This window comes from Triturus cristatus, chromosome 4_2 (genome assembly GCF_964204655.1).
Source record: "Triturus cristatus chromosome 4_2, aTriCri1.1, whole genome shotgun sequence".
Classification (NCBI taxonomy): domain Eukaryota; kingdom Metazoa; phylum Chordata; class Amphibia; order Caudata; family Salamandridae; genus Triturus; species Triturus cristatus.
The window spans coordinates 397,243,941-397,267,920 of NC_140586.1; the positions used below are offsets into that span (position 1 = coordinate 397,243,941).

A 23,980-nucleotide genomic window follows, 5' to 3' on the forward strand; every position below is an offset into this window, starting at 1 on the left:
TCGGTTGGAAGTGGTTCCGTAGCAGGGTCGCGCAGAAGGAGAGGGTTTATGGCCTGTATGAGAGAGCGGGGGTGGCCGGCGCGCGGGGGATGCTTGCAGCGCCAGGGGAAAGCGCTGGCGGTCGAGAGTGAGCGGGGAGAGAGTGGGGTGCCTAAAATGGCGGCCGTGCATTCGTTGTGCGTGGCGCTGGGGAGAGGCAAGATGGCGCAGATAATGTTCAGTTTGCACGCTAAATTTCCACATTAGCATAAATCTTTTGTAAGGTATCAATTAAAATTGTAGGCCGGTAATTTGCAGGGTCTTGATGGTCACCTTTTTTTAAAAATAGTAATAATTTCAGCCCCGTTCCATGACTTCGGTAATAGAGCGTCCACTGCCACTGCATTACAGAGAAGATTGACATATGGCCCCCGAACAGCTTTGTCATGCCTCAACAGGTCGCCTGGTAGTGGGGCTTTCCCAGGCTTTACTGTGTCGATTGCCGCTAAGGTGTCCTCTAGACTAAAAAACGGGGTGATTATTGCAGTGTTTGTTATATGACCATGCTGGTTATTTGAGTTAGTGACAACTGTTTCCACCCATACCGCCCCCCCCCCCCCCCCCCCCAATTCTCCCTGGGGATCCTACTCAAGATATGTTTTAATTTGCCTACCATTGTTGGTGGATCTGAACTATGGGGATCTCTGCAACAGGCAGATCCATATACGGAGTGATGACATCTGAAAAGGTGTTATAAATCCTTATAACCTTGTCCCACTATTGATGGTCATTTCAAGGCTCTACGGTTGTTGCTAACTGTGGGTTCTGTTGGAATTGAGTTGTCATTGTCTCTCTAATTTGTGAGTTGAAAGAGAACCTGCTAGTGTTAAACAGAGGATCGTGATCACAATAATCTCTACTATTAGATTGTGGACATTTGACCAGAAATTGATAGATACCAATATATAATCGATACTGCTCTTACAACTCCCCCTGCTAAATGTAGGAGCACTCTGTCTATCAGACGGCAGTCAACCATTGCATACCCTAAGTCCATGCCCTTAAACTAGTCGAGTAAGTTGCGTTACTGCAACTGTGCCGGGCACTGCGGGGCTGCTATCCAGAGGAGGGATATTATTTGCAATGGCCTCCTCTTGAAAGATATTTTCTAATCCCACTACCTGTTCAAATTTGCGGTTAAAGGCCTCCCCCCCCCCATCCCCCACAGGCCCTCGGGTCAATTGTGCTTAAAAACTTGTCTAGCAGCTCTATTACTGGGGATTCCTTACTGGATGGACTTGGTCTAATATAAAGTTCAGTTTCATCATATGTTGAAATCTTTATCCCCAGTATATCTTGTGTTGGAAACTCCAGCTGGGTTATTTCAACACTAGGGGTGATAACCCATATGACCAGTTCACACGAGAGTCTACTTCTAGCTGACGGGGTGGCATTAACACTGAATGTTTTATACCCAAGCTTGTGGGTAGTTTCCAGGGCCCAAGTTACTTGCAGCAGGCAGGTTTCGCAGTGATCAATATAATCCTGCCTTTCGGCATCCTTTAGATTCCTTTTCAGCCCTGCAATGTTCCATGATGCCAACCGTATTACTGTTTGCTGGGTTGGTACATTTGGCATGTGTGTGTTTTCAAGGACTTGATCTGCCCCTATTTCACCCCTAATTTTCTCGTCCTGTTCATTAGTGAAGTCGGAAGGGTATAATTTATCCCTATGTAAAGCCGGGTGTAACAGACTTGGGGCCACGGAACCCGAGGGCTGAAGTGCTATCTGAGCGGGATCAGTGTCTAACAGGTCTTTGTAGACCGGGTAAACAGTCAGTTCTCTATGATGGCGTGAGGTGTCAATCTGGGAATCTAGGGATACCAGTCAATCCACTTTATCTAAAGCTGAATCTGAGCATGTCCAAGTGCCAGGCCTTTTGTGGGCTTGGGGCAGAGACTGACTGCTTGGATTATATTTCATCTGTATACCAGTAGGTGAGTGTGAGCATGTCCTTACTTCCAGTGCTATTAAATTATGCACCAATTTCTCGTTACTTAGGTGTAGCTCAATGGAATCCATTTGAGGAGCGCTGACTTAGCCTTTTTTGTCCACAGTATGTCTTCTCTTATAACCGATCTACACCGCCTAACCTTTCTAATCCAATGAATCGATTTATTGATTAGGGAGTTATGATCTTCGTGTTTATCGTGAGACGGGATTTTAGGCACATTTATCAAGAAGATACTCTTTGCAGGGCGATGAGTCAGCTCACATGTATCACTAGGGTAACACTTGTTGTTGTCCTCTGATATTTCATTTCTACCCCCTAATTCCGGAGTCTTCAGAATGGACATCAGTGGGTTGATGTTATGCATGGGCTTGCAAGAAGCGGTATTAACCTGGTGAGGGTGAGTAATTATTTCAAACTCCTAGAATGATCTGGGACACATGCTTCAGGTGACTCCCTACCCAGGAGATGTTTAACCGGGTCTGCAAGGTCTAAAATTAGTGTTTTTAAGTAAAGGAACTTCAGCCCTAAGATCATTCATGATCGCGATCTGTCCGTCCCTACTGTTTTGGACACTCCTAACTGGACTTCATTTCTATGGTTAGTAAGTTCATGCTCCTCATGGATAATACATAGACTTGGCGGGCATGATACCATCTCTACTTCAGCCTCCCCAAATTGTCAATTAAGTCTTATAAGGAAGAGAACCTATTGGTCTGGGGGGGGGGGATGTTAAAAGAATTGTTAGTGTTATCAATAATACCAGTGTCCACTGCTGATGGACTGCTGTCATCTACCATCCGGTCCAAAGTTGCTTGTTTCCAGTCCAGGGAAGACATGGCTAGGCAGTTCGGGATGGACTGTTCCCATGAGGCACAGGGTCAAGACTGATATGCATATAGCTGTGTCTGAACTGGGTTGGCGAAGTGAGCTAAAGAACGATGATGGATTCAACCCAGATCTGTGACTGGGTGTGAGTGTCAGAAAAGTTTCAGCGCTCCCTCCATCATCTCCTTGTTTGCTTTGTTCGTCCTAAGGTGGCAGGGTATGCCCAGATGTGGGTCCCTTGCTCACTTTGCCACTGGATTCAAGCTAGCCTGGTGTGATGAGGGCTGTCATTTCTTACCTGTGTGTACAATACATGCTTAGCACTACCCTCTGGTAAAGCCTAACTGCTCGCTCACATTACCACAAATGGAGAGTATGGTATTATCTACTTTTACCTCTGTAAGCCTTTGGGGATCCACTGGACACTGTGCACACTATACCTTACTTTAATGTAATATATACAGAGCCAACTTCTTACAACCCATAAGGAATCTGAGCTCTTGTGAGATTCTTGCTGTTTATTAATGTCGGGTTGCCCCGTGAGTTTCTTTATTTACTTTTTTCATGCCAATTTTTGCATGCAGGAATTAAGCGGCGTTTTAAAGTTTAATTTTGTTGTTGTTATAATGGGTAAAGTAATGCTCAGCTAATTTCTTCATTTCAGATCTTCCACTTATTGGTGAATTGTTACAACAGGAGTGTTCAAAATAAGGCCATATGGTCTAGTCAAAACCAGTTTTATTTGTCTGACCCTGTTCTACTGGTGTTGGTCATTACCTCATTAGAATAAGTCTTATTGGTTTTTGGGAGGAATCAGGGTTCTCTTTCCGAGAGCCATCACCCCCTTTCCTCCTGTTATGGATTTTGCTTTTATTCTTTTTTTTTTCTCTAAGAATCTGTTGTCTAGTTTGTGTTTTGTTTGCCTAGCCACTGAGGAGTAAGTTAATGAGGAAATAACTTTACAAAGGAGCGTGCTGAAGCCTTCATGGCTTAGTGGTCTGTCATTCAGGCATCACCAGTTAATTGATAATATTCTGAATCTGAGGCTGTGTGATATTTGAAAAGATATATCTGTGGGAATATAGTGTCCGTCAAATAAAGTTGAAAAAATGTAAGTTTTTAATGTTTTTGATAGTTTTTGTATTTGATTTTGTTCTGAGGTTAAGTGAAGGCTTGCAAATGTTTTTGTTGTAGCAGCTCTTTATTTTTATTATGCTGTTTTTTTGTACAAGCGGAAACAATTAGCATTGCCTTATGCAGTTTTTTTTGTTTTGTTACAGAGAGGATCAGACGAACTACTTCCAGGAAGTGTGCTTAACGGGCCAAATTCTAATATGAGCAGCATCGTTGTTACGGGTTAGTAATCGGTCTATATTTAGCCTCCTCCTTCAAACTTGAGGGGACAGAGTTATGTGCCAGTATGCAAAAGTAAATGTTTATTATATAGATAGGCCAGAAATTTAAAATGGTCGTCTTTCCTTAGCTGTATCTGGCATCTTGGTCTGTTTGTTTGATCCTGGAAAAACGTATCTGTGCATGTGTAAACTTATTTTGGAATAAATATTTTTACATTTTCCTTGAACCCTGATTGTTAGTGGAAAATAAAGTACACATTTAATCATTTTGGATGTGATCACTTGTTGATGTAGAGCCAAAACTGAACGAAAGGACAGCTGTGTTGAACACGTATTAAAGTGGGCTGCTATTAAATTTGCCTAAACCCTTTTTGACTTTTGTCTATTGAATAATTTGATGGAACGTTCTGTCCACTTGAGACTGGATGTTTGACCATTCAGAAAATATTTGGACACACCTCGTCAGAAGAGGAAATCTGCAACTATCCCTCGAAAGCAACACCCCCAGATGGCATTGCTTTCTACAACAAAGTTGGGCAGCAAACAAGTTTGGGGTGTCACTAGAGGAAGAAAATGGGGATACATGTTTCCTGCTGGAAACGCTGGCACCTGCAACAAAGGGAACACAATATCTACCCATGTCAAGTATTCTGGACCAAGGCAAAGAAGCTTTCAAACAACCAGCTTCAAACAGAGGGGTAACCCCTCTAGTGCCCTGCTAAACAGGTACAGACACCAGCAATGGGTTGACATAGAGTAGCTCATCAAAAAGCTCCCGAGGAGATCAAGAAAAGAGCTAAATCTATTGTCCCGGAAGGCAAGAACATCGCGCAAACATGCCTTAAATCTGCGCTAGATGCAGCAGACCAAGCCAGCAGACAAATGTGCACAGATGCCACCCTACGAAGGCATGCCTGGCTTAGAATTCCAGGTTTTAAGCAGGAGGTTCAAACCTCCATGATTAACGGGCGTTTTACAGGGGAGGCACTATTTGGGAAGGAGGTGGACGAATCTGTCCAACAAATCAAAGAGGATAACAAGACTGCAAGAGCAATGGGAGCCCTGCAGCAAAGAGGTACCTTCAAAAGAGGTGGGTTTAACAACATAAAGCCCACAGGAAGAGGAACATTTGTTGAAGGACAGCAAATGTCACATCAACAACAAGGCCAAGGGAATGGCCAACAAACAGGATACCAAGGTTGGCAGCAACAGCCAAAGCAGTCCTTTCGAGGAAGAGGCTGAGGCCATCCCTCTAGAGGAAGAGGAAATGGCTCTAATTGACTCCTACACAAAGACCCACACCCAACACCAGTGAGGGGCAGAAGAATATCACAATACCTACAATAGTGGTGAAAAATCACGATTGGTTATTGGATATTAATTTTGGTAAAATACAGGTATTGCATAGAACGAACAAAAGCACCACCTGCAAATCCACCATAAATAAGGAAGTTCCTCAAATCAGAACTTGTACAGCTAAATGCAGAAATCGGAGACCTTCTCCGAAAACAAGCAATAGAATTGGTACCAAGACAATACTTTTTCAAAGGAAACTACTCACCGTATTTCCTGGTTCCAGAACATAACAAATTCATTTTAATTCAACACTTCAAAATGACGACTACTCCAAGAAATAATCTCACAAATTCAAAAAGGAGATTACACAGCAACAATTGACCTCAAGGAAGCCTTTTTACACATACCTATGAACAAGAACCACCAAAAATAACTCCGGTTTCTACACAAGGGAACACGCTACCAGTTCAAAGTACTGCCTTTCGGAATAAAATCAGCACCAGTGTCTTTACCAAGTGCCTAGCCGCTGTCGCAGCACACCTGCGACGGAATGGAATACACATCTACCCCTACCTGGACGAGGGGCTCATAAAGGCAAGCACAAAACAAAAATGTCTCCGCCACATTCAAACCGCAATCCACATGCTACGAAGACTAGGATTCTCAAATCACAAGAAATCCTCCACAAAGCCAGAAAGAGAAAAGATTTTCTTAGGTGCGAAGCTAGACTCAAAGAACGCGCTGGCTTACCCGATGCAAAAAAACATAAAAGCTATCAAACAAAAAACCTCCCTCTACCAGAAGGGTCAAAATCTGACTGTGAGGAGAGTCATGAAACTAATGGCCATAATGGCGTCATGCATCCCACTCATCCCTCCAGGAATGGCTTACCAACAACTGGTCCCAAGCCACAGGGAGATGTGAGGATATAGTGGTTGTTACGTAAAAGCTGCATGCAGAGATACAGTGGTGGGCATCCACCAACATAATACAGGGCAGACCTTTCAAGAACCCAACTTCTTCTGTGACAATCGATAGACTCATCCCTCAACCGGTGGGGACCGCACTTCAAACGACTGAAAGTACGAGGTAACGAGGTAAATGGAACAACCAAGATTCAATAAAACATCAATTACTTGGAAATAAACAGTATTCCTAGCATTGAAAGAGTTCCAAAAACGCATTTAAAAAAAAAAAAAGAATTGTCTTGATTCAAATGGACACCACCACCATAATGTTCTAGCTCAACAAACTGGGAGGTACAAAATCAATCATTTCCGCTAATCAAGCCAGCACAACAGATCTGGCAGTGGGCAGTCCCTCAAGGAATCAATCTGCAAACAATACATCTACCAGGAGTATACAACACAACAGCAGATCTTTTGAGCAGGCAAAGCAGCTGCTCCCACGAGTGGGAAATGAAGCGCAAAACAGTACAATACATCTTTAAACTCTGGGGAACACCAGTGATAGACCTGTTTGCCAACATACAGAACAAAAAATGCCACTGCTTTGCCTTCTAGGTTTCCTCACCACCTGTCAAAGGGGAATGCCCTGTCACTAAATTGTTCAGGGACATTTGCATAATCTTTTCCACCAATACCCCTGATCCAAAGAGTACTAGAAAAAGCAAGACAACCAGGGATAATCCTAATTCTCATTGCCCCACAATGGCCGAGACCAACATGGTATTCAAGTCTGAGAGAACAGTCCACTGGGCAAATAATCAAAATCCGAGCAGACAAGGACCTGTTGACAATGTAACAGAACCAAACCTTTCATCCGGAACCACCAACGTAACACTTAGCGGCTTGTCACCTGAATACGTAGTTTGGTCACCTCAACGAACAAAATATTGCCATGCTGCAAAATGGAAGCGATGCACCACTTGGTGCACAGCTAACAATCAAATGAACTGAATCAAAACACAAGAAACGGTGATCTATATAACTCATATCCTGGGAAGTCACATCAACTACTCAAGCATAAAGGTACATCTCGCTGCCATCGTAGCGTACACCAGGGTAAAAACATGCAAAGGTTTCTTCACAAGACCTGTGATAAAACAATTTCTAGAAGGATCTAAAGTAATTGCTCCCCCTAGAACAGATCCAGTTCCCATGTAGAGTCTAAATGCAACTTATGACAAAACCTTTTGAGCCCATGCATAGGGCTGATCTCAAACACATAACTTTAGGAACATCTTTTCTCATTGCCATTACATCCTTAAGAAGAGTGAGTTACAAGTTTTAACCATACAAGAACCATACATGCAAATCCACAAGGATAATTATTTTAAAAACAAGACCACAGTTCCTACCAAAAGTGGTATCCAAATATCACTTAAATCAAAGTACTGTCCTTCCGGTTTTCTTCAAAAACCCACAAGCAAAAGGGGAGAAAAGCCTCTATACCCTGGATGTAAGGAGAGCACTACTGTATTACCTACGGAAAACAGAACAAACCTGTAAGACCAAACAGTTGTTTGTTGCCCCTACTTTGGGCAGGAGAATCGTCGAGAAAACCAAGTTAGGAAGAGAGTTGTGCCCACCTTTGTCAACCCCACCCCTCAGGTGGTGGAGGCGAGGTGAAGCACAACTGTCACTTCCATCTTGCAGATGGGGGGACCCAGCTGACCAGAGTGAGGCTTGTGCCCCCCTCCCACTGGAGGGTGGCATAATTGGGGGTGTCCGCCACAAGGAAGGGACCCATTGATCCCGACCTGCACCTACCTGTAACTCCTCTAAATTTAGGAGCAACCCTGAGCCTTGCTTCCTTGGACAAGAAGAGAGAAGGACTGAAGAAGCCGTGCTGAAAGAAGAATAGGAGGACACCAACTAATACGGCACCAGCCCTATCAGCCTGGCCCGACCTCTACCTGCTCCAGCGAAATCCCAGTGTGTCCTGCAGCCAGCAGCCCCCAAGAACCCAGAGGACCTGCCCTGCCTTCCCAAACCATACTTTGTCTCCCATGAGCAGAGGATTGGCTCACTCACTCTGGCTCCCCCCAAACCTGCAAGTCTGCACCCGACACCCGTGGCCCGAGACCACCTCGTGGTGTTCTCGGCGATCCGGACCTGGGATCTGGTGAGCCCTGACCTACCTCGTATCTCCATCCCTTTCTGGAGCATCCCCGACTGCGACAGGAGCCAGTAAAAATACACCTGGAGACACCCCTGCACCCTACGTCCCACGGTCTTGGTTGGCCCAACCCATTGTGTCCCTGCATCCCAAGACATCCCAACTTAGCTCTCCAACTGGTGTTCACCTCCAGAAGATCTTAACCCCGAGCCTGCAACCGGAGAACTCCCATTGAAAACGGGGAACCCGATGCCAAAACAGCAACCTACACCTAGCTGCTCCTGCGGCGCTGTGGTTGCACCTTGTTTGCTAAATTGGAATCCCCTTTGCCCTCAGCCCAAGTCCAGGAGCTTTGCTCTCACAACCTTGTGGCCTGCTTGTGAGCAACCACCAAACAGAGGCCCCCTATCGGATAACATGGGGCCTCAGCACACTGCTCCCGGCCGCTCTAGTGCCGCTGAGGGTGTTTTAAGAGTGCATCCTCGACCCTGGGGTACCCCTGAGTCTAACCCCAGAAACCCAACTCCCACAACAAAGTACTTAACTCTGAACCAATAACACTATTTTGCACAGACACAAGCTTGCCATTCCTAACGATCACTTTCATAAGAAAAGCCAGACCCATTAGTTGCCAATTGTTTAGTATCTTTGCAATTTTAGTATTTGGTAATATTTTGCAGAGCTGGTGACCTATTCATAATGAAACAAATTTGCAAACTTGCTTTGATTGCAGTTTGGTTTATTTACTGATTTCTTTCTTTCAGCTAATGGTAATGATAGCAAGAAATTTAAAGGCGATGATAAAATGGATGCTGCACCTTCCCGTGTCCTCCACATTCGAAAGTTGCCTGGTGAAGTAACCGAGACGGAAGTAATTGCTTTAGGTTTGCCTTTTGGCAAAGTTACCAACATTCTTATGCTGAAAGGAAAAAATCAGGTACCTTTTTCAGCTCTATACTGTACTTTATTTGCATTTAATCAGCATTTTTTTGCATTTGTTAACATTGTATTAAGGGACTTGCTTTTTATGTAGCATGTAGTGTTGCCATTTCAAAGGTCTGTAAATAACTTATGTTCTTTTCCAGGGGCTACTCCTCAATAGTCATAAGCACTGAATAGGCTTGCCCAGGTGCGGGGACCCAAGAGCATTTCAAAATATATAATATGCAGCCTATAACACCAAGAGAGAAAATGCCAAGATTGCATTGATTTTTTTATAGCATTTCTGTAGCATGGAACATGCATTCTTTCACTTGCTGTTTAAACAAAGCCTTTATTTTCAAAGAAAAAAACAAAGTAATAGAAGGCATGTTAGCCTATAGGCTGCATAGATGAACAACGACAGAATAAAACTTGTGCCGTGCCTTTAAGACTTAAGACCTTCATGTCCCCATAGTGTCCCACAGGTGACAGTTAGATCAGTTCTTTTTTCCGGCTCCTTCTGTGAGGATCTTGGAGCATTGTGCTCATCAGTTTGTCTTTTCTGTCAAGCACGGTTATTTAGAAGGTTATTTGTTTCACTTCATTTGACATATTTAACTGCTGGCTAGACTTTTAGCTTGATTTCTGACTATTTGGTAAACGCATTTCAGCGCTCTTTCCTTAAAACCAAGTTATATCTGATTGTTTCATAATTGGCTACGGACCCCTTGTAAGTCCCTGGTAAATGTTGCCCCTGTTACCTAGGGCATGGGTACTAAAAAGGTCCCTAGAGCTGCAGCCTATCTTTTGCCACCTTAAGCGGCCTCACTTAAATTCCACACAGGCTGCCATTGCAGGCTGATGAAACAGAACGTGGCACACTCCTGTGTACAATTTCAAATACACTGCCTGAGCTATTTGCACGTCTTGGAGCCTTCAGTCAGGGTGCATTATAGCACATGTGAGCACATAACTGCATGAGCAGAAACGCCCCCCTAATGTTTAATTTCATTGCTAGATATTACAAGTGAGCAGGGTAGCCATCTGAAGGTCTGTACTGTCACTCTGCTGGTCCGTAAGTTGCGGGAGTGGGACACCCCGAAGGAAGTAAACCCCACCGTTTCCAACAGTCTCGTGGTAGATGCCAGCTAGGTGAGCAAATACTGTGTTGACGCCGACCTCTGTGTTAGCCATACCCCCTCAGGGCGACGCAGTGCTGGATTCATCGGGGTGGGAGCTCATGTTTTAGCAACAACGCAAGTAATCTTGCCGACCTGTCATCCTCTATATGTAATAATTGCCGATATTCCATATGGGTCAGGCCATCAAGTCTATCCCAAGTCTCCCCAACTATACGTTGCGCCTGTAAAAGAGCCTCCGGGTCGATCCATCGCACGACTCTTGTGCTGCAATTTAGTCAACTTTACCTCCGCCTCTATCCGCTCCAGTTCAAAGTGTCTCCTAGTGCCTCCCACTCTGGACAGGAAGACCCCCCCCCCAGGTGACCACCTTAAGTGTGTCCCATTCATGGTTTCTGTGGCGGACCAGTTTGCTTTGAAATAATCTGTAATGGTTTTCCTAAGTTATTCTCTAAATACCTGGTCTCGTAGTACGGATGGCTGCAATCACCATAATGGGACTCTCGGCCTACTCCTCTCATTCCCCCACTCTAGCGACACAGAGGCATGGTCAGATAGGAAGCGACCCAGCACTGCAGATCCGCCCACACCACCACACACCTCTCGAGAAAGCAAGAACCGGTCAAGACCTCACGTGCCGGCGTATAGCACGTATACTGCCGCTCTCATGGGTGCATTTCACACCAAATGTCCACACAGTGGGGCCTATCCATCACTCTCCTCAGGGCCACCGTCCTATTCGGCTTGGTGTAATGTTTCAGGGCATGTCTATCCAATGCACCATCCAATATGCTGTTATGGTCACCCGCCCACACCAATGGTATCCGGAGGTAAGCAGTAACCGGTTCTCCATATCATTAAAGAAATCAGCGTCCTCCATATTGGGAGCATAGACGTTCACCAAGCATACTTCATCCCATCCATATCACCATGCACTATGACGTACCTGCCCTCTGTCGGCTTTGTAGCTGCGCAGCTTAAACGGAACCTGTGGAGCTATCCATATAGCCACCCCCCTGGCATAGGAAGAAAAGGTGGATGCGAATAATTGTTCCCTCCATTTTCTGTGGAGTTTGTGTCTCAGCATCTAGTAGATGTGTTTCCTGTTACATGAGTACCCTATCGCCGCAAATATGTCTGTATTCTATAGCGCTTCTCAAACTAATTGAGGCCTCTCACATTCAATGTTATGATTTTGTAGTGTCCCATGACCAACAGTAAACACCGACTCCAATACTCATGTTCACAACCTGCCATCTGCCGCCGTCTCTGCCAATGAACCCCATGTCTTGAACATTTGAAACGCCCAACCCCCCGGGTAGACACTGCAATAAACCTTTATGCATCCCCATAAAACCCACCAACTTGAAGCCCCCCTCCCAAATTGTAAACTTCAAAGACAATGCAATTCCCATCCGTGCAAAGAAAAACAATAGCAAAACCAATAATACACTCGCACTCAACTCATACCTCGTGTCTCTCATACTACCTCAACCACTACACTTTGATGTGTCAGGTTAACTCCTCTATCAGGTCTGATGGTTGTGCTCCGCTCGCACCACCAAGTCGCCTGTCAGCCGAGCCCACTCCAGCCCGATCTTCACACACTCGAATACATACCTCCGCCGCCCACAGTTATACACATCTGTGAAGGTTTAACACTATCCAGTTATACTCTACCACTCAACATGTAACCCACATGTGTCCAATGAGAATAGTTCTAAGGTGTAGAAAGGGGACTACAGAAGGGGCTTGCAGTCATCTAAAAAACAGCTAGAGAGAACAGATAAAGAAGAAAGGAGCAAAGCGAAGAGGAGGGGGGCTGCATAAGCCGCCCGCTTGTCGTCTGTGTCCAGGCATATCCAATCATTCCGCCAGGTGTCGATGGGGTTCAGCTTAATCACCTATTAGTTCCCTGTCCACCAGTTATGCTGGTGTCCAAGTCAAGGGCTACAACAAACAAATGATGGACGGAATGCTGACAATGCATACATTCTCCCCCAGTCAAGAGATCTGGGTTAAATCCATCGTTCTTTTGCCCACTACACCACCCCAGTTTAGACATGGCCATATGCAAATCAGTCTTGACCCTGTGCCTCATGGGAACAGTCCAGCCCGAACTTTTGCCAAGCCATGTCTTCCCTGGACCGGAATCAAGCATCCTAGGACCGGTTTCTCGCTATCAGCCGTCATCAGCCAGGATAGCTTGACTCCAGTGGCGTAGTGAGCACGGGTCCCACGTCTGGGAATACCCATCCCACTTGTTCGGGCTGGACTGTTCCCATGAGGCACAGGGTCAAGACTGATTTGCATATGGCCATGTCTAAACTGGGGTGGCGTAGTGGGCAAAAGAACGATGGATTTAACCCAGATCTCTTGACTGGGGAGAATGTCTGCATTGTCAGCATTCCGTCCATCATTTGTTTGTTGTAACGCTAGTCCAAGTCAAGGGCCTCATACAGTCAAGCTTTCGGTGTTGGTCTCCTGTTGTCCTCGGTTTGACCTTTCGGTGCCTCAGGAGCCCCCCTGCTGAGGTGTATCTTCAACGATGTCTCCTGTACTTGTTTCGGAGCCTGTGGTGGTCACCACCTCCACTAGCACTCTGGCAGCCTCGTGTCCTGCCTGCTGCCTCGCTTTGTCAAGTCTAGGAGACTTACTGCCCTCTCTTCCAGAGTCCGATTGTTCTAGTTCCAGGGATCCATTTCTTCTGACTACCAATCTTTGCGTCTATCTCGAGGACCGCCAGGGTCCCCGGCGACGGGCATTGCTCCTGCCCTCTTTCGTGCTGCCCCCTCTCACCCCAGGTCCCCGCTCTCCTTGGACCTCCAGCAAGTCCCAGACCGCCTCCGGCGTTGTAAAAAGCTCTATCAGCATGAAGCACCTTGAACTTTGCTGGATACATGAGCATGTATTGTAAGTTCATAGCTCTGAGCTTTTGCTTCATCTGATTAAGGACGCTCTCTGCTGCTGAACTAGGCGCAGGTAATCTGGGAATATACGGATTGTTTGAGTTCGAGGCATGTGGGCTGCTGAATTCATATCTGTGCATAGATCGCCGCCTAGTGTTGGGTCCGGATGTTTGCACGTTGTTGTCCTGGAAGAGTCTTCGAAGTATCCTGGGATAGGTGACTCCTCCCCTGGACTACAGTGCGCATGGGCATCCTCTCCATCCTCAGATTGTTTGTTTTTTTCCGCCATTGGGTTCGGATGTGCTTATCTTGACTCAAGTTAGGAAAAACTTTTTCCAGGCCAAAAGGCCTTTAGTTCGCGTCTGTACTGTTCCCGATCGGTATCGATAGTATTTTTGTTAGTTTACTAACTTCCAGAACCAACTTTTTCGCATCTTACCCGACCATCGACCCGACATCGACGATGGAATCGAGGACACCATTCAAGCGGTGCCCTGTATGCAATGCGAAATATCCACACATCGACGTCCATCCGGTGTGCAACAAATGCCTTTCACCGGATCACGACGAATCTACATGTATGGCCTGTGCCCGATTTCGATCCAAGAAGACTCTCCGGAATCAACGAGCGGCGAGACTCGAGGCGCAGCAAGCGGCACCGGCCCCGGCCGACATCTTCAGCACCGAGACCGAAGATGTGGAGAACCTACCCTCCAGTCCCGCTTCCGAACATGACTCCGGATCGGAAGACGTTGACGAAACACTCTTTCGCAGAGATGAAGACGACACCGAGGTAGGAGACTACAATGAGGCCTTAGGGGCCGAAGAGAGTAGCTCCGATAACGAGCAAGGCCTACCCGTTCAGACTGAGGAAATCCCAGTGCAACAGTCTATGGCTCCGGTCGAGGGATCGCCTTCGGGCCTTACCCAAGACCTATCCCGCAGTTCTTCGGCCCCGCCCTCGGGCCCGGCCTCGGACATTCAGCGGCAGCCATTAATGCCCAAACCGGCTGGTTTCCCTTCTTCGAAACCAAAAGCTGTATTGGTTCAACTGAAACCGAAACCGAAAGTGGCGCTGGTCGGATCGAGGCCCTCCACACCTTCGACGCCAGCAAAACCCGTCGGCACCGAGCGCAACAAACGAGACTTCGGTGCCGAGCTTGAAGCGGCCGACGTCGGAGTCGACATACGGAAAAAGACCTTCGGTGCCACCAAACCTACTCTGCTCCCGGCACCGACGCAATCGGCTCCGACCCCAAAGGTCAAACTGCCTGCCGCGTCTCCCACCGCTTCGACGGCACCACCAAAGCCACACTCATCGAAGACGTCGACGGCCATTCCCGCCCCTCGACTCGATGACTCACCGGCGCCGAAAAAGTCCACGCCCGCCTCCACAGAACCGGTCGGCGCAAAGGAATCGAGGGCGCTCCAGGTGCCACCCGTTGCTGCGCAACGCACCAAAAACAAAACGGTCCTCCAGGACTCGTCGGGCTCCGAGCCAATAAAAGCTCCAACAGCCTCTTCGGCACCAGCCAACATTACTTTTGGCCTGCCACCATCCACGGCCCCGAAACTGTTCCAAATCAGGACACTGGTCACCCACACCACGACCACGCCTGCCGAACGCTCTGCGGAGACGTCTCCATCGCATCTCATCGACGCAGACACCGGCAGGATGATTATCCACAAAAGGAGAATAACTTCTGAGCCAGCTTTGGACTCCTTCCGGATCCCACTTAAGAGAAAGCTTCCGGTGGCTTCGGAACCAGTTTTTTACGAACCTTTCCATTCACCCTACCAGGATCCACAATCCTTCTCTCCCACACACTCCGACACGGATGCGTTGGAGGACTACATGGGTGACCAAGTCCCCTACCCCGGAGGGATGGACCCTGATGGCCAACAGGACCCTGATCAAGCTTGGGATGACCCTGTAGACCCAGGTGCACCTATGGATGCACAGGACCCGCAACTCTATGGAGCAAAAACATCTCCCACAGAGGACACTGCCGCGTTCAACGCTCTAATTGAACGTGCTGCGGCCAATCATGGGGTGCAACTTCACTCTGACACCATCGAGGACAACTTTCTCATGGATACTTTCGCATCCTCAGAAAGGAATATAAAGACTCTGTCCATGTTAAAGGGGGTCCTCAAACCAGCAAAGGACATCTTCAAGGAACCCACCAGGGCAAGAGTAATAAACCCCAGGATCGACAAAAAATACAGATCAGCGCCTGGGGACCCTACTTACATTAGAGGCCAGTTACCTCTGGATTCCATTGTCGTTGCGAATGCTCGCAAGAGGGCACACTCTCAAACGGGTGACGCTCCTCCCCCGGACAAAGAGTCCAAGGTGCTGGAGACCTCTGGCAAACGGGTTGCCGCCCAGGCAGCTAACATATGGCGCATTGCCAATACTCAAGCGCTCCTCGCTCGCTACGATAGAGCGCACTACGACACATTAGAGCAACTACTCCAACATCTCCCTGACCAATTCAAAGAAGGTGCAGAGATCCTCATCAGGGAGGGACAACTGCTCACAAATGCATCCATTAAGTGTGCACTGGATGCCGCAGATACAGCTGCCAGAGCCATAAACACTAGCGTCATGTTGCGACGACACGCCTGGTTGCGAATCTCCGGATTCAAACCGGAGGTACAAAATAACATTCTCAACCAACCTGTCAACCCCGACTACTTATTCGGGCCGGAGGTTGACACCACCCTAGAGAAAATAAAAAAGGACACAGACACTGCAAAGTCCATGGGGGCCCTACAAACGCAGTCCTTTCGGAGCGGCTCCTTTCGTCGCCCCGGAAATAGAGGAGCAGGTAGAGGACAGGGGTCACAGCAAACATACAACAAGGGCAACACGCAAAACACCTACGATAAAAACACCCGGGGTGGATATCGTGGCTCCAGCACAAAGGGCAGAGGACGCGGCTACGGCAACACTAGGTCCTCCCCCAAGAACAACAGTGACGCCCTCTCCCTTCCTCCCGACCACATAACACCTGTCGGGGGAAGGCTACAAAGGTTCCTGTCCACGTGGAACTCCATCACCACGGACAGGTGGGTCAAAGATATTGTCAAATACGGTTACTGCCTAGAATTGACCAACTCCACCCACAATACCTCCAAAAAACCGTCCTATGTCCTCAGAGCACTTAACGCTCTTACAGCAGGAGGTGCAAAGTATGCTACTAAAAGGCGCAATAGAGGTCGTACCCGTCCACGAGCAAGGTACGGGGGTGTACTCCCTGTACTTTTTAATACCGAAAAAGGACGGGTCACTCAGACCTATATTAGACCGGAGACCCCTGAACCAGTACATTCTTTCCGAGCATTTTCACATGCTCACTTTACAGCAAGTCCTCCCGCTGCTCAAGCAGGGAGACTTCCTGGCCACACTGGACCTCAAAGATGCGTATTTCCACATACCCATTCACCCCTCACACAAGAAATACCTCAGGTTCACTGTTCAAGGGCAGCACTACCAATTCAAAGTCCTCCCCTTCGGCGTGACAACGGCACCCAGGGTGTTCACAAAGTGCCTAGCTACTGTGGCGGCACATCTACGGAGGCAGCACATACACGTCTACCCTTACCTGGACGACTGGCTCGTTCAAGCGAAGTCAGCCCAGCAATGTGCCAGCCACATGTCCCGCACCATTCACCTCCTTCACAGTCTGGGTTTCTCACTAAATTACCCAAAATCCCATCTCCAGCCCGCACACGTACAACAGTACCTAGGTGCGACTATAGACACTCTGGCGGCCACAGCTCAGCCAAATTTAGTGAGAATCAACAGCATGCAAATGCTGATTTCCAAGTTCAAACCACAACACTCCCTTCCCGCGCGAGTGTTCATGCAGTTGATAGGCACGATGGCCTCCTGCATTTTCATAGTCCCACACGCGAGACTACATATGCGCCCGCTTCAGGAGTGCTTAGCACGTCAGTGGAATCAGGCTCAAGGACAGTTGAAAGACCTAGTGTTGGTGAGCGGTCGGGCATACAACTCTCTGCATTGGTGGAATCCACAAAACCTTTGCAAGGGCCGACCGTTCCAAGAGCCTGTCCCACAAATAATACTGACGGCGGACGCGTCTCTCCAGGGATGGGGAGCTCATGTACTCCATTACACAGTGCAGGGACTATGGACAACACAACAAAAGATGCACATCAACCTTCTAGAACTGATGGCAATCTTCCTGGCTATGAAAGCATTCAAAGTACACTTGTGCAACAAAGTCGTGTTGATCCGAACGGACAACATGACTGCCATGTACTACATACAGAAGCAGGGAGGAACACACTCTCCACAGTTGTCTCATCTGGCTCCGAGCATGTGGAAGTGGGCCATTCAGAGGAACATGTTCCTCATGGCAGAACACCTCCCCGGCAAGGACAACCAGATGGCGGATCTGCTCAGCAGACACAGCCACCAGATGCACGAGTGGGAGTTACACCCATCAGTACTCCAACCGTACTTCCAGCAATGGGGTCATCCAGAGATAGACCTATTCGCCACAAGCGAAAACGCAAAATGCCAAAGCTTTGCCGCCAGGTTCCCACATCCGCAGTCGCAGGGCAATGCAATATGGATGAACTGGTCCGGCAGATTTGCGTGCGCTTTTCCCCCAGCACCACTGATACCGCTGGTGGCACGCAAACTCAGACAACATTCACTGACACTCGTCCTGGTTGCTCCAACGTGGGCACGCCAGCCATGGTACACCACCTTTCTCGAACTTTCCGTGGTGCCGCATCAAAGGCTGCGGATCAAACCTGCGCATTTGACGCAGAACCATGGAGAGATTCAGCACCCAGATCCGCAACAGCTGAACCTGGCAATCTGGCTCCTGAAGTCCTAGAGTTTGGCTACCTAAACCTGCCACCTGACTGTATGGACATCATTAAGGAGGCCAGGAGACCCACTACCAGAGCTTGCTATGCAGCCAAATGGAAAAGGTTCGTCATTTATTGCAATAATAATGACATTAACCCGCTAGACGCATCCATCCAAAACATAATTTGTTACCTCTTACACCTATACCGATGCAATCTGGCGTACACCTCTATACGTGTCCATTTGACCGCAATATCAGCCTATCTGCAGACCAGGCAGCACCTCTCTCTATTCAGAGTGCCTGCCATCAAAGCATTCTTGGAAGGACTCAAACAAGTCATTCCACCAAGCCACCCACCGGCTCCGATGTGGAACCTCAACTTGGTCCTCACACGCCTGATGGGTCCATGCTTTGAACCTCTACACTCATGCGAGATTCAATTCCTTACCTGGAAAGTAGCTTTCCTAGTAGCGATAACTTCTTTACGAAGAGTTAGTGAACTCCAGGCACTAACTGTTCAAGAGCCATTTATACAGGTTCACACCAACAGGGTCGTACTACGTACCAACCCCAAATTCATGCCCAAGGTGATATCGCAGTTCCACATGAATCTAACTATTGAACTGCCTGTTTTCTTTCAAAACCCACAAACTGTCGCAGAACGGGCACTCCATACACTAGATGTGAAAAGGGCCCTCATGTATTATATCGACAGGACCAAACCCTTTAGGAAAACAAAACAACTTTTCGTTGCCTTTGCCCCACACCACAAAGGTAACGCTATCTCCAAAGCAGGTATAGCCAGATGGATCGTTAAATGTATTCAAATTTGCTATCAAAAGGCTAAACGCACATTAACGATTCCCCCACGAGCCCACTCAACACGTAAGTTAGGGGCCTCCATGGCTTTCATAGGTAACATTCCTTTGCATGATATATGTAGAGCAGCCACCTGGTCCACTACACATACATTTACCAAACACTATTGTGTAGATGTGCAATCAAAACGGCAGGCAGCTGTAGGACAGGCTGTTCTCAAAACTTTTTCAGACCGCTGCAGCTGGCACTGGTAGCCGCCGCTAATAAGAGGGCACTGCTGTATATTCTATGCACAGATATGAATTCAGCAGCCCACACGCCTCGAACTGAATATGCTACTTACCAGTATGCATCTGTTCTTGGCATGTAGGGCTGCTGACATTCATATCGCCCTCCCTCCTCCCCGGCGCCTGTAGCAGCTGCAGCTCTCAGAATTACTGTAAAGCATGGTCATCACTTTCTGTATCTACTCCATCACTGCCACAATGGCGAAAAACAATCTGAGGATGGAGAGGATGCCCATGCGCACTGTAGTCCAGGGGAGGAGTCACCTATCCCAGGATACTTCGAAGACTCTTCCAGGACAACAACGTGCAAACATCCGGACCCAACACTAGGCGGCGATCTATGCACAGATATGAATGTCAGCAGCCCTACATGCCAAGAACAGATGCATACTGGTAAGTAGCATATTCATTCCCAAGGACCGGGTCCCCATCACATCTCGCCACTTAGACAGTATTTCCATCCCCATCCATGTTCTTTTTGTGTTCTCTTGGCTGAGGGCCCAGTGCGGGGGATGGGTGTTCCCAAATTAGCCTGCTCTTTGCTTAAGACAGGCGGGTCAGCATATTTTGTTTCCACTGCTCAGGGCTGTTACTAGCCCGAGTAGCCTCTTCCAGACCTGACTGCATCCGAAGCGAACTACACCAGCCACTCCTCTGGCACTGTGTCCCCTTGTTGTAGCATACAGTCACCCCACGTGGGCCTCCTCACCTCTGGTCTCTCCACCGGGGGTTACACGTCCAAGCAATGCCCTCCAGTGGGCAGGCCTTGGGCCTCTGGCGCTAGCATGCTCCGGGGGATTCAGCTCTGAGTCGCCTCCGCCCCCCGGCCCAGTTAGTGTGTGCCGACTGCTGCTTAGTTAGGTGGCTGCTGCTCTGAATTCAGGATCCGTCCTGCCGAGTCTGAAGGCGGGGACGTGCACAAGCCGTCCTAACAGACGCAGCTCGCTCCCCGGGCCTCTTCGGACAGGATTCTTGGTCCAATGGCGAGGCCCAGCGGGTCCTTCCCCGTCAACATCCAGCTCAACTAAACGCTGACAAGGGCGGGCACATGCAGTCTGCTTCAGCTCTCTGTGGCACCACCAATGGTACACCCAGGCTGCTCTCTCCGGGACCCAACGCTCGCTGCGAGTACGTCCGGCGGGCCAGGTCTCCCGACAGCTCTGCTCCTAGCCGCTCAGGTCCCTGTGCCATGGGGGGGGGGGGGACTTCCCTGTGTCCTGCAGCTTTCTGCTTCCGTAACCGCCTCATGAAGGCTCCCGCTCTCCGTCCCAGCAGGCACCTTGTTGCCCCCTGAGGCCTCGTCTCCAACTCGGCTCCTCTGCACTGTAGGCCCAGCGACGATAATCTGCCTCCAGGATGCTGCAGCCCAGCTTCCATTTCCTGCCAAGTACCACCTTCTTCTTGGCGACGTTGGCAAATCGGTTAAGACGGCAGGTATCTAGATTGGGTAGGATCCTTGAAGATAATTTGGGCCGGCGACTCCAGAGCTCACTAAGCTGTGATTGCTCCGGTCGCCATCTTTGCCACTCCCCCTTCTTATTGTATTTTATTTTTCTTAGTTGGAAGAAAATGATATTGATCCGGCCAGTTTCAATTGATGTCTATTTTTTTATTTATTTATTATTAAAAACTATGCATAAATTCTTAAAAATCAGCAGGACCAAAGTTTCTGGGGTGCCCTGTTTTGTATGCGCAGCACTGTCCTTAAAATCCCTCCCTAACTTAGCATGAGGTGTAGTTGAGCATAGATCATGTTCAGAACCAAGTTGTTTGTACTACACAGCTACTATCCTATTTCCTTTCATCGGTGAAAGATTTAAATCTTGTGATGGGTTGAACGTTCTGTACCATGGAGTGTTTTTTTAATCTCTTTAAGAAAAACACCTCTGCACAAGCTTCGTCTAGTGTCATCAGCTACCAGACTGCCTTGCCAATTACAGGATGACCTATCAAACAGCCATTCTTGTGCTAGTGGTCCTTCATTACAGGCCATCCACTTCCTAGTTTGGAGCCCTGCCTTAATTGTAGGCTTCACCATCTCCAAGCCCATGCTTTCAGACTAAACAGAGGAACAGAAATAACTCCCCCATCATACAGGCCGCCATGTTCAAGTTTGTGGATAAGAGTGACCCTATCATGTTGATGCTGCTAGAATTATTAGCAGCATATATACTCTTACAAATAAGATACGTTATAGTTGAGAATTAGCATTTAATAAAACCTTGCAAATTCACTGAAAAAAACCATAGGTTTCACACACGTTATAGTTAGCTGGACATTTCACTCGTACAAAACTATTGAAATTCCCCCGTTATAGTTAGTTCAGCTAACTATAACTCGCGCGACCGCAATCCACTGCTGAAGACGTTATTTACGAGGTCCTTTAGGTCTAGGGGGTCAGGGAGTGTCTTCCCTGCCTCCTTTTCATGTTTTAGAAATCGGGTTAAAAGTAGTTCATTTCTGATGCGTGCGCGCACCCGCCGCAATATTTATAAAAAATATTTTTTTTTTTTGGGACCTTAGGGGTCTTTCATGGTCCCCCTGAGAAGGCCTAGGGGATCAGGGACTCTCTAACCTGCCCCCTTTACACGTTCGCCACTTGTGTTTTTAGCTCTTTTCTGCCTCCAAAACTCAAAATGGCGGCTGGGGGGTGCGCGCACCCCGCGAATTTTTGAAAAAAAAAAAATGTATTTTTCACCCTTCGGGGTCCTTCAGGGACCCCCTGGCAAAGGCTAGGGGGTCAGGAACTCTACCCTGCCCCCTTTTCACGTTCTCCACCTTTCTTTTTCACTGTCACACACAAAATGGCGTCCGACACTGCCTGATTTCGACCGATTGTAATGTTGACTGACCCCTAACCACCAATCAGAATTACGCTCGCGGACATTTGGTGCGCGCCCCGTGCGAGCTCCGTGCGCGCATATAGATATTTATGTACTTTTAACTGCAATTTTCTCAGGAACTATTGAACAGATTGACACCATATATGCAAAAGGCACATGCCTGACCTGAGGACTACCTCTTTGTAATTCTGTTCAGCCGTTCGGGCTGTACCTTCGACTAAAGGTCCTATGGGAAAATGCATGGGGGAAAACGCGTTTTGGGACCCCCCTTTTTTCTCAGCCCCCGCTTGACGGATCACCCCGAGACTTTCAGCGTAGAAGCTGAGCGGAGCGCCCCATTAGTTTTGACAATTTCACGAAGATAAGTCAACCGGCGCCAAAGTTATTCAAAATAGAATTTTCAGATTTCCTATGGGAACTCGGTCCTAAATATAACTATCTACTGGCGACCGCCAGTAGATAATGTATACATCACACTTACACATGACCTGTGATCAGGGAGACAGCTGTCTCTGAAACGCTCTGAGTTGGTGTGCTGCCATTTTGAATAAACTGTTGTGAAAATCATTAGACTTGTGGATTGTTTTTGAATTGAACTGGATCATCTACTTGAAAGATAATTATATGGACCCCCACCCCAGACCACGAGTCGCCATAGCGAGGGGCTAAAGAGTTCTGCATAAACTTTGATAAATATATATTTAAAAAAAACTTTTTAGGTGAAAAGGTCAGGTAAATCATAACATTTTAAAGCCGTGATGTCATCAATGGTGTAATTTCAGAGGTCACTAGTGATGTCCTAGAACATGTCACAAGTGAAATGTGAGGTCATTAGCAATGCTTGACGAGGTCTAAAGTTAGTTAAGAAAACTATAACTGGTGATTTTCATTGTTTTATTTTCTTAGTTTAAAATGTTGTTTTAACTGACTCAGGAGTCCTGCAGCACTAGATAGCTTTGTTTTTCTAACTTTTATTCCTCTAAAATGGCTGAACCGATTTACAGGAAATCAAACAAACCACACTTACTGAGAAAAGAGCTTGCATTCTGCCAGATTTTTTGTAATTCTGTTCATTCTGTCAATTTCTCTGTATCATGTGTTAGAATAGTCCTAATTTCCAGGAAGAAGCTCTGGTGGATCTTCAATTTTTTTTTGGGTGGAAAAGTTTGTAATGAATCATCCTGGTCAACAAGCCCCAAATTTGTTAGCACTTTTTTTTAGGTCTCGCGACCTACGTTGCGCTGCGCAGCAGTGCTCGCGCAGGCGAGAGTCCTTTTGTCTGGGGTTCAGAAATGGACCCTGGAATCGCACACACTTTTGCGTGTTTTCTGTTTTGTGGTCTGTAATTGGGCTTTGAGTGCGTGTTTTGTTTCAACAGAGCACGCAATAGGCCAAAGGCTGGCGCATTGCTCCGCCCACGACCTATTGCTGTCTGTTACGTGCACCAAAGCCCATAGGTTTTCAATTATCGTGCTCAGACACGGGCGCGATAATTGAAAACATATGCCACGCAGTGGCGCGCGCACCACTCGCGGGCGTGTTTTTTTTTTTTTTTTTTTTTTTTTTTTTTTTTTTTTTACAATAGCGATCGAGAAAGCAATCTCAGTGCCGCTTGTGTTTTTTACTAATAAAACATTAACATATATTGCTTACATT

General features: G+C 47.5%; 1 protein-coding gene across 2 annotated transcripts in view; it reads left to right on the forward strand.

Moving 5' to 3' along the window:
* PTBP2 (polypyrimidine tract binding protein 2) overlaps positions 1–23,980 on the forward strand; it is a 220,129-nt gene that overhangs the window by 62,478 nt on the left and 133,671 nt on the right. For both annotated transcript variants that reach the window (XM_085601853.1, XM_085601852.1), the window contains exons 3-4: positions 4,099–4,174; positions 9,315–9,487. In XM_085601853.1, the coding sequence (XP_085457979.1) occupies positions 4,099–4,174; positions 9,315–9,487 (249 nt within the window). The remainder of the gene's footprint in view (positions 1–4,098; positions 4,175–9,314; positions 9,488–23,980) is intronic.